This window comes from Solanum tuberosum, unplaced genomic scaffold (assembly GCF_000226075.1).
Source record: "Solanum tuberosum cultivar DM 1-3 516 R44 unplaced genomic scaffold, SolTub_3.0 scf00025, whole genome shotgun sequence".
NCBI lineage: Eukaryota > Viridiplantae > Streptophyta > Magnoliopsida > Solanales > Solanaceae > Solanum > Solanum tuberosum.
This window is the reverse complement of record NW_006238951.1, coordinates 1-12453: the sequence shown is the minus strand read 5'-3', so window position 1 is coordinate 12453 and position 12453 is coordinate 1. Positions and strand designations below refer to the sequence as shown.

Here is a 12453-nt window from a genome sequence, read left to right as displayed (position 1 = left end):
TGTTGAAAGCTTACAATGTTACAAGCATACTAGACCTTGTAGTGAAACTCCATGCCAAAGAAGGAACTCCCTTGTCAGAACCTCTATTTTATAGAAATCCCATTAGGAAGATGAATTTCCTAACTAACACTAGAATAGACATATCATACAATGTGCAACACCTTCGCCAATTCATGCAGGATCCAAGAGAACCACACTTGCAAGCAACATTCCACCTATTGAGAAATCTCAAGAAAGATCACATTTTAGGAATTTTCATGTCACATGACCAATCATACACTGTCAAGGCCTATTGTGATTCTGATTGGGATGCATGTCCTGATTCTAGGAAGTCAGTAAGTGGCTATATTGTGTTCTTAGGCAATAGTCCACTTAGCTGGAAATCCAAGAAGCAAGAGACTATATCCCTATCTTCAGCAAAGGCAGAGTATAGCGTCTTGAGGAAAGTTCTAAGTGAACTAGTTTGGCTTAATAGGTTACTAACAGAGCTTACTGTGCCACTACTGAATTTTTTCCAGTTGTATGTCAGTTGTATTGATCAGTCAGATATTTTGTCTTTCCCTAGTATAAACACACATGAACTCATGAATGAAAATTAGTTCAAGAGATTTTTCCCAGTTTCGTTCTTCTTCTCTGATCTTTTTCTCATGAATTGCATCCATCGATGATGCTTAGCTTCCTTGAGCAGTACTATTGGCAAATTATATTTGAGTTATTGTGCACATTGTTATATTTTTTTCTGTCATTAATTACATATATGTAATGATAAAGATATTTTTGTTATCTTACATATGATTAATAGTTATATATCCCATATGCATTTGTTTCCAAAGGGAAATTTTATTTCATACTTTAACTCTTGCCATGGCCAATTAAAGTTATTGAATATTTTTCATACTCACCCTTCCCTTTCCCTCATTTGCTTATGTACTTTTGGGGCTCGGGTCCTCCCTATTGTAATTTCTCTTCATTTCGTCAAGTTCACATTTAGATAAGAGACATGTGTCCTGTTTTTATTGAACAACTAGGATAATGGAAAAAAGAATTATTTAATATAATCTTAACCTTTAAAACTTAAACAGAACACATGTCTCTCATTTGAATATGTACACTTCGAGGCATAGCTAAGTGGAGGTTGATGGGTTCAAATGAATCCACTAGCTTTTTCGTAGACCATATATTTGTATTAGAAAATTAAATAAATATATATATATATATATGTATATTGACTTTTGAACCCCGTAAAATATCTTATTGATGGCTCAGTTGTATGAACGGGCTATGGAAATATTTTCTCGTGCTAGAGTTGTGGGTTCAAACCCCAATAGCTTAGAGTGAGAACCTAGTCCATAGCTTAGCTTTACTTACCAGTTATTTGATGATTGCCTTCTCTCCCATTACAAAGCTACTACTTTTGGTTTGACTTGGTCTTGTCATAATCGATGTTTTAAAAGATTCTGTTATGGCTCGCCATGGGGCAAGACTCTAGAAATACACCTCGAGACACAAGTGTCGTGCTTAATTTTGTAAGACTTACGCTCTAAGTGCCTGACTGTACGTCCTAAGCACACTCAACACCCAGCGCTCGGGGCTCGCCTAACAGATCTTGCATAAATTATGTTTTAAATTATTTAGTTAACACTATTGATCCTCATAATTCTTGAATAAATTAATGATACTTAATAGTATTTTAATATATAGAAATAACAAGATTGAGAGTAACTTAAATAACAAGTTATTGTATCGCATTTTTACTATTTGGTTACACTTTTAGGGTGATTATATATTATGTAATATTTCTTTTAGAAATATATAGCGAAATGTTACATTTTCACTTATCATTAGTTTTCATGTTTTTGTCATATGTCTCAAAATTATCATATTTAATTTAGCTATTTGAAAATAATTTTATTTTTATTCATGATGCAATGATGTTTTTATTATAATACTAGTAAGTTTTATTGATTTTTCTAGAGGAGTAAATTGTATGGTATGATAATAATATATTTTAGGAATAATGATTATTTTATCATTAGACAATTAAGATATTAGATTGTTTATACTTGTATAATCACGTTAAAAATTTTATTTTCTACGAGTTTCATTAATCATGTTTGTAATTATTTCAAATTATTGATGTATTTTTATAATTTTGCGTTATAATAGTATTATACTATATTGTAAATTAAAAATTTAAAGATCCATAGGGCTTACACCTCGCCCTATGCTAAGTAAAATGCCCCGCCTCACGCCCTCACCTTTTAAAACACTGGTCGTTATTGTGCAATCTTTGACAGATTTTGAAATTAAAGAGATAAATTGCAAAATGTTGAGGCTTGGCAAACAAATGTAGCAAGCAAGTAGATAAAATTAATAGGGAGGTGCTCCCATGTTATTCTTGAAGACATAAAAGTAAACGTCATTTATTTTCTGTCAACACTCAACAGAGAGTGCAAGTAGAGCTCTTAAAATTCACATGGATCTCTAAATTAAAATGCAATTTTCCAAAGTAGAGCTACTAGAAAGAGTAACATAATTTATAGGCCAGTGTACAATAGAAATTTCTTGTACCAGTAAGAAGATTTCTTATGGTATCGTTTAAGACCATTCTTGTAGTCAACAAAAGTGAGGCCAAATCGCACAGTGAAACCAGCATCCCATTCATAATCATCTAAGAGCGACCACACAAAATGTCCTTTAACGTTTGCTCCAGCCCTTCACATTATGCAACTTATTTACATTAGATTCTAATATTTCGCAAAATAAAACAAAAAAATGTACAGAAGAAAACTTACTTTATAGCTTTTGATAGAAACAATAGATGGCCCTCATAATACTTTATCCTCATATCATCATTCAAAGATTCTTTAAGTGACATTGTGCTATTATTGGCTTCTGCCATCCCTGAAATTTGATGTAAAATATTTTAGCAGTTATGTTACACTAATCTTTGAAGACCACCAAAAGTGAGGTAAGTACCATTTTCAGTGATGTAAATGGGAGGATTGTTATACTTTTCCTTGATGTGAAGCATGAGACCATAGATTCCTTTTGGATAAATGAAAAGCCAATCCAAGGCAGTCTACACACATTAATTAACATATATATGAGTCAAAATTTTGAAGAGAAAATTCTGAATTACAAGAAAAGAAATAGGAAAGAAAGAGTACCGGTGTGCCAATAGGTTTTCCGTCCTTTAATGCTTAATAGAAAGAAAAAAAAAAGTAATTATTTGAAACTAAAGAAGATATATACCCCTATGCGACACATTTCGAATTTCAATATTCAAATAAGTATTTTTACCATACATTTTTATATATCTTGTAAATATTTTTGAATTATCAATTATTATGACTTATAATATATAAATTTTATTTTAAAAAATTTGAAGATTTCATGAATAAATTATCGGTCAAAAAACGAAATGTGTCATATAAATTGTGACAAAAGAAGTATGAAATAAAGGTTGTTTGTTGTCTTACGTGAAAGATCAGCATGATTGTCAGTGGTGTAGCTGAGATTAACTTTATTAACAGAGAGCAATGGAGAAGCATAATATGTGGTATAGTAATTACACCCTAAGAAATCCATTGAACCTTTCACTAGCTTTGATTCCTCAGCTGTGAATTTTGGGAGTCGATGCCCTACCATAGCTCGCATGCTTGCCGGGTAATCACCATATGTTATTGGATCCAAAAACCTGTATTAATATATAAGAGATTAACTACTATCCACCTGTATTAATGTAATATATATCGTTTTATCAATCATCTAGACATGATTAAATTTTTTATATATCTTTTAATAAATATTTTGAATTGTCAATTATTGTGATTTATATACTTTTTACATAGTTTACACATATATAAATTTCATTTCAAAAAATGTGAAGATTTCATGAGCAAATTTTCAATCAAATTTAAAATGTTTGACTCTTGAAAAATGAAAATTATCACATAAATTTGAACAGAGGGAATATGTTGCAGTAGTTTTATTTGATTTCTAGTTGTCTTTTCTAGCGGATCAAAGCAGTAAAAAAAGGCATAATACATAAACATGACCCTTAACTTGGCTTCAGCGGATCACTATGTCTTCTAAATTTGAGTGTGCACATGTAGGCACCTAAAAATGTATAAAATTGAACAAGTAGACACATGTGTCCTACATGGCATAATACACGTAGGTCACAAAATTGTCAGGTAGGGTGTCATGTAAGACGAATGTGTCTATTTGTTCAATTCTATATAAATTTAAGTGTCTATTTATGTATACCCAAAATTAAAAGTCATAATTACCCGCTGACGCCAAGAGTGGTAGAGAGCATGTGTAATATCTAGCTAATAAAAAAAAGTTGCAAGTTACTTAGAGTGTCAAGAAGTCATGCATGTGGCAGTGGCTAATGTGGTCAGTAGCACTTACCATCCCAACATAAAATCAAGAGCTCTTAGTGGGGCCTTGAGTCCTTGAGGTGTATTGATTTTGGGCACAAACATATGAGTGACCAGAGTAACTCCTATTTGCCCTTTCTGACTTTTCTGAAATTATATTTCAAATATATTCAGTAAGGATATATGATTGATTAACGGCCCAAAAATATCTGTGATTTCTTAATTATGCATGGCTAGCATATATGGCTTTCTACTTAATTAAATCCACTTAATAGTTTCACCCAACTCTACTTTATAATTGTCCAATCAGTGGCGGAGCCAGGATTTATATTGAGGGGTGTCAAAATACAAAATAGTAAGTACACAGAAAAATCAACGAAATAAATTTTACTAATGAAAGCAAAAATAATTACATTATCACAATCGTACTTGACGCGGTTTCATCTCTTGAAATGCTTTTACAATAGCATCATTAGAAATATTAATAAATACATCTTTTTTTGGACGGAGATTGCGGACGCCCGACGAAGAGTCACAGCGAAGGCAGCGACTCAGCAGCGAACAAAAACGATTTTTTTGGACTCTTCCTCCTCAAACCCTTTAATTTTGAAATTAGGGATTTGTTTAATCCTAGACTCTAAATCCCTAAATTATATTTTTTCTTTTTTAAAAATAAAATATTAAAGTCAACTTTATTTAAGTCAATCGTTTAAAAATTGGTGGAAAAAAAACGCTTCAGGTTTGAACACTAGACGTCCAGGCCAAAGATATATTTAAGGAGAGATTATGTAGCTCCTTAACCACTAAGCTAACTCTTCATATAGTTTTAATGAGTGTCAACTATAATATATATAGGAATAAAATCAAAATTTGACCTACCTCTAAAATGTAATTTTCTAGCGCGACACCCCTCGGGCAAGGTAGCTCCGCCCATGTGTCCAATTTATATTTTGCACTCAATAGCTTTGTTTCAATTTCTTTATCTTATAATTTTTTTTAGTTGATTTTTAAAAAAAAAAAAATATTTCCTTTCTTTTTTGATAATTCTTTGATTATAAGGAAAAATTACTGAAATACACGTCTTATGTTTCCCTTATTTCCAATATCCCCTTCTATTTCTAAAAACCTCTAAAATCCCTTATTTTCTTTAATGTATCCGAGCTACATATTAATGTATCCGAGCTACATCTTATGTATCCGGTTTATTTTATAATTTATCCGAGCTAGTTTTTAATGTATTCGAGCTACATATTATGTATCCGAGCTAGTTTTTAATGTATCTGAGCTACATATTATGTATTCGGTTTATGTTATAATGTATCCGAGATACTCTTTAATGTATCTGAGCTACATATTATGTATCCGGTTTGTGTGACTTTTTAAGGGATTAATGTAATTACAAACTAAAAAGGGATAGATTGTAATTTCATATTAAAACGATGTGATTCCTAAAATTTACCCTATAATTTTTCACTTGTTTAAGGTCCCATGAGATTAAATGACAAGGTGTATTTTACATATATATCATTAATTTAAGACTAAATAATTTTAAAATATTCTTCTTTACTTTCTTAAACTATATGCTTCAAATTAAAATAAGACAAATAAATTAAAATGGTGAGAATATATATTTTAATAAAAGAGAATAAAGGGAGTATTATTCAACCCAAATATCTATGAATAATCACCCAAACTATGACAAATTAAATAATCTTATTAAATGAAAAATAAACGAGATACTACTAGATAACAAAATTCAAGGCCAACACACCTTGGGTGTTATTTCATGATACCAAGTACTCTGGCCACCATCCATTATTACTTATTCACTATATTATTTTGGGATATCCAACAATATTTGTCCAGTTTATAAAATCAATAAATAATTTACTATGTTGTGTCTATTTTACCCTTGTTATTAAATACTATTCATTTTAAATATTTAGATGACTTGTATTTAATATGGATGATTTTAGTAAAATTACCTCTATCACTTGCTTCTTCTTAATCCACGTGTCAATATGGTTGGACATAGAGAATATAATATATAAAAATAAAAGTTGTGTCATGAAAAAGAGGTAGATCTAGTAATTAGTTACCTGATATTTATCTCTATAGATCTTAACAGCAGTTGCATGTGCTAGAAGCAAGTTGTGAGCAACAATGTATGGCTCAGTAGCAGAGTTACCCTCAGTGCAATTACCTACATATTTAGAACATCTTCCTGGTGCAAAGGTTCCTTTTGTATATCCATTCATGCTGTAAGAAAGTGGTTCATTTAGAGTTATCCAATGCTTTACTCTATCCCCAAATTCTTTGAAGCAAATGTCCACAAAGTCACCATAATCTTTCCTGAATTAATTATGATTCATGTTAAGTGCTAGCTCCAATTATTTTATTATTTAAATGTTTGATCAGCTCCTACTTACGCTATTTTTGAGCTGAGAAACCCTTTATATTCGTCTTCAAGGGCTTGTGGTGTGTCCCAATGGAATAGAGTCACAAAAGGAGTTATACCTAAGGAAAAGTTTATTAATTAAATGGATAGTATTATAAATAATTAGAGAGGACAATTAATGAGAGAGATATTATTACCATTAGCGATTAGCTCGTTGAAAACATCATTATAGAATTTGATGCCTTCTGGATTCACTCCTTTGCTAACCTTCCCATCTTAAATAAACACAAGAAGGAAACAAAGCTTTCAGCAGATTAACTATACATAATTTTCCTTGTAAATATATTTCACATCCATAAGTTATAAGGGTTAAAGATTTGGGAAACTGAATATATGAAACAGGTTGAATAACATGGTCCAATTATCATGTATAACTGGAGTTATAGTCACACTAGCACTAGGCTACTAGTCAACTTGAGGTAGTACAAGAAGTAGCAGCCTAGTCGATATTTAGTAGCGTGAATCTTTACTCCAGTTATACATGTTGATTGAACCACGTTATTTAACCTATTTCATATCTTGAGTTTCTCTTATTCTTTAACAATAGGTAAGTAATCAATTGTTACGTACATGGTAAAATTCGAGACCAAGAGATAGACATCCTGAAAGCTCTTAATCCCACTTGCTTAAGCAGTTGAATGTCTTCCTATAATATTCAGTGAAACATATATATGCAGTTTATTAGAGGGACAAAAAAGTGCAACGAACATGCATTGTATGTCATATATGTATACCTTATAGCGATGGTAGAAATCAACAGCCACATCTGCTGTAGAAGCATCAAAGATCTTTTCTGTATTTTGGAGAAATATTTGCTAAGAAAGAGTTATATCATATGAAAAAACAAGCAAAAAAAAAGGTTAATTAATCTCCCTAATTAACAAGCATAGTTACTATAGTTAAGAATATAAAACTTTGAAAAACACACTCTAATTTTGGTATGAAATATCAATTTTCCTATAAATTTGATACTTATCATCATCAATTTCATTTTGTAAATCTTTCATTTGTACTTCACATATATATATATATATTATTCAAATTTTTTCCCGCATTAGAATATCAGTAAAAAGTTCTATGTAAAATTATGAACTTTGAAAATCATATTTGATTTTGATGCTCTTTAATTTAGTCATGGAATGAATGAGTACGAAATTGTTTGGAATGGAGCAAAACATTTTCCAAAATATGTTTTTCTATTTTTCTATGTTTGAAAATTATTTTCTCCAGGAAACCAAATTCGTGAAAAAAATTATTTTTCTAATAAAAGAAAAACAAATTGCATAAGCGACATTTTATGTTTAATGTTTATCGTCTCCTCCCACCCACCTAAAACACCCAACTCCCACCCTTTGACGATAGCCACCCCTGCAGGCTGCACCACCACTCAACCATCTATCTCATCTCCATAATTTTTTTCTAGATAACATATATATAAATATTCTTGTGATAATATTTTCTTATAATCAAATAGTGGAAAATAAGTAAGAACATTAGACACCCATTTGTTTTAACTGATGTCACTCATCTGAATATGTTGTTGAGAAATATGGAGAGGAGCCATAAACATTGAAATTGGGTAACTATATATATTATATACTATATAGAAGCGAATCACATCTAGTAGCCGCCCTAGCTTTCTGCCCATATTCGGAACCATGAAGGCAGAGTTATTTTCTGGATTACATATTCTTCAAGCTTTCAACATCCAGTGATCGCTAAAGCAATGTTCAATTTTGCATTATTGGTGAAGTGTAAGGTATATAGTATTATCTTGGGTTTGGATTTGAACCCAACAACACTTTTCTTATGTTTTTGTGATTTTTATTTTTGTTAACCTAACAATAGTACTCCCTCTGTTTTAAAAATAATGACTACTTTCCTTTTTGAGTTTCTTTTCAAAAGAATGACCTTTTTTTTCAATTTTGGTAACATTTAAATTTCAACTTTTCACGTGGTATATATGTTTAAGGCCACAAAATTAAAGGACAATTTTATACATTTGACATAACTTTAATTTATGATCATAAGATTCAAAAAGTCTTCTTTATTTTTTTAAATTCTGTATCAAATCAAACTAGGTCACTCTTTTTGAAACGGAGGAAGTAATACTTTAAATGATATCTAGTGTAAATTTCAAATCCGAGATAACTTTGTTGTTCCGTCCTTTTTTAGAGTTGTATTATATGCTAATTCATGATGAAACCTGGGTGCTGGCGAGTAAAAGTATCCCATATACTAGGTCCTCTTCCTCCTTTAAGCGCCTCTCCTTCGATCTGAAAGCTCATTAAACAAAAACAAAAAAAAGTTAATACCGCTTCTGTCTCAATTTATTAAACGAGCAACTTTTATATATAGCAAATATAAAAATCATATGTGTATGTTATAGCTATAGTTTGCATAATTGCGCTCCATAACAAACATTTGTTATGGAGCTTTAGATTTGTATAATTAGCTACAAACATCCAATTTTATACAAATTGTTCAGTTTTGTATAAATTCATTTATACATTGTAATTTGTATAATAAGATATGTATTTGTATAATTATAAATGTATAGGACGAAAATATATATATATTTGTATTTGTAAAATATATTTTTCTCTCACTTTATACAAACACAAACGCATTTTATACCGAAATGTATAAAATGACTAATTGTATACCGAATCAGATGGCAAAAAAAGGGGATGTTTGCTGCGAATTACAATTAAAATAAACTATGGCTATAGCATTTAATTTGAATTAATAGTTTGCTATTTCATACAATTTTCCCTTAAACCATTCACTTTCTTTTTTAGTCATTTTCAAAAAGAATGACACATTTTTATATTAAGTAACAATTGAACTTTAAAAATTCTTTTTTACTTTTAATGAAATGATTTATAGTCACACAAATCTCTATCATTTATTTTAGACTATGAAGTTGAAAAGTTTTTCCTTTTATCTTAAACTACGTGTCAAATCAAACTAGCTCATATAAAATGAGACGGATCAAGTATTATACTTCACGGAAAGGCATGTATATATATATGTGTGTGTGAGAGGTAGGTAATATTAAAGATACAATTAAATAAATAAAAGCATAAGTAGCTTAATAATTCTTAAATAAAATGGTTAAGCTGTATATTCAATTCTCACTATTTTATAAAAAAAATTTATTCAGGTGCTTGAATCAGGAACAAAAATAAAGCCCACACGCACAAAGGAGGGGAAAATTCGGAAGGTTGTTAGATAATTCACCTGAGCACAATAGTTTTGACCTAAAAAATGTATATATAAAAGATTTGCGTTGTGAAGCCAGTTATTATATATTATTCTATCAACTTGAGGTAGTGGTAGAAATATATATGTGCGCTTCCGAGCGTGTGGATGTAGAAAAATTGAAGTAATATATTATATTATATTATAGGAGTACTACCTGATAAGCAGCTGATGAAGCGCCAAAAACAAAATCAGGAGGGAAGCTAGTTCGATTAAATGGAGCATAAAAGCGCTTTGCAGGGATTGCAGCTCTCGTTAGAGAAAACAAATTTGCAAGAGCTATAAGGAAAAAAATGCAGAAGCTTAAGAGATTTCTCATAGCGATTGTTGGTTGCCTCTCTAGCTTCTGTCTAACACCTTGTGTAATGCCCCCTATTTATACAAAAATATTGAACTCATTATTGTTCAACTAGTCCTTCCCTCTATTTACTCTATTATTTATGCCAGCTATCATAAAAATAATTATTATTTTAAAAAAAAAGAAACACTATATGCATGTGACATATATAAATCAACAGCCACATATGTCGTACAACCATCAATGATCTTTTATGTACTTTGGAAGATTGTTTGCTAAGAAAGAGTTAAAGTATATGATATGAACAAACAAATATGACTAAAAGTGTTCGTTTGGATTAACTTACTTTTAAGTATTTTTTTCTAGATTTTAAGGTGCTTGGAAAAGTTGTACAGTGCTTTTAAACACCCTTTTTAGGCTTAAAAAGTTTTAAAATAAGTCAAAAGTCAAACCTAGAATAACATTTACTTATGACTTTTTAACTTTTGGTTTATAAATTATTGTTTATAAGTCATCCAAACAAGCCCTAAAAAAGCTACCTTAAATTTTACTGAAACGTCAGTCTACTTTTAATTATCATGTTGTGCTTTCCGAAAGTCAATTTGATTAATTTTCAAAATTAAATTAGATTACATTAATTCGATATTTTAAATAAAAAATTTAGATATTCAAAAACTATACGAAAAAAACTACAAATACAATTTTTTACATATCAATATGATAAAAAATATACATCATAAAATATTTGTCAAAATTCATATAGTTTAACTCTATAAAAATTGGACAAAGAGAGTAGAAAATGTCTTCTTTTTTTTAAAAAAAATTGAGATTGTGTCAATTGTTGAACATGATGAACCCTGATCTAAACTTAATTTTTCATGTTTTCAAGAAAATGCGTAAACAATATTAATATGGTCCAAAATAATTGAGTCTTGATAAACCATTTTACATTAGGATTAAGCAACTAGTTTCTTTCAAATTAAGCAACTTATACCTTTCAAATTTTGCACAGGATTATAAATAAATAGGGATAATTTAAAAAATCTCCCTTTAAATTTGATTGGTTTACCATATTACTAAAATCAATAAATAAAATATATTTTGACAAACTTACCTTTTCTTGATGTTGGGTTTTTCCAATTAATTAGTGCTGTCAAAATATCTTAGTAAATTCATTGAAAAGAGTTGGATCCCTGGCAACACAATTACCTTTTCTTAGGCTTTGTTCAGATGTGGTTGTTACGTATTATTTCATAATGTGTTATATTATATTGTACTGTATCATATTATATTGTTTGGATAGATTATGTGTATTGTACTCCGTCATAACATAATTGTATCCCTGTCACTTTCTGTTTGTGGGATAGTACTCTTAATGTTGTTAGCAGCAGCCATTCGCATAAACATAAGGCTTAATCTGTTAGAGCGCTCTCATGATTTATGAAAAGACTTCTCATCGTCATTGCTCTTATCAGTAATGGAAGTAGTTTGTCATTCAGCAAAGACAAGTCAAGATCCATCACACCTAAGTGGGACTGAACTTGTTCATGTCATTCAGAGAAATTCAATCCATTGAACACAGTAACAGACGAAGCATGCGAATGAAGAGGAATAACTGCAAAATAGATATACATGCTCACAAATCAGAAAATAATGTGAATTCAGTAAAGCGATAAGAATCTATCGTAATTCTCCTTTGGGTAGATACTACGACACATTATCATAATTTAAATGTCATTTTTATTTTTAATAGGTAATTGAATATTTTTAATCAAGAATATACGACATCTTTGGATATACAATATATGTTTGACTAAAATATTAATTCACCTCATAATTTTCACTATTCATAGAATGATAGATTCACCTTTGGGTAAATTCTTAAGTTCTAGCAATAGTGAAAGTCAATTTATCTATTTATTTTTCAATATATAGGTATTTAATTAACCTTCATAGATAAATGACAATTTCATGAGTGCATATTAATCTTAACCATACTAGTTTGGCAACTTTGGTGACTAACAAGCTATATGAATACAAATGCA

The 12453-nt window shown here is 30.1% G+C and overlaps 1 protein-coding gene across 1 annotated transcript; it reads right to left on the bottom strand.

Annotated features, from left to right (window-relative positions):
* Positions 1-2392: 2392 nt before the first annotated feature.
* LOC102587220 (vicianin hydrolase-like) lies at positions 2393-10441 on the bottom strand. Its single transcript, XM_006341275.2, has 13 exons — positions 10268-10441; positions 9053-9122; positions 7581-7639; positions 7417-7492; positions 6984-7061; positions 6818-6905; positions 6488-6740; positions 4420-4535; positions 3483-3700; positions 3171-3202; positions 2980-3082; positions 2796-2904; positions 2393-2715 (listed from the first exon to the last, which is right to left on the bottom strand). Exons 1-13 carry the CDS (start codon positions 10427-10429, stop codon positions 2538-2540), a joined length of 1542 nt encoding a protein of 513 aa, XP_006341337.1. The 5' UTR covers positions 10430-10441; the 3' UTR covers positions 2393-2537.
* Between the last annotated feature and the right edge of the window lie 2012 nt (positions 10442-12453).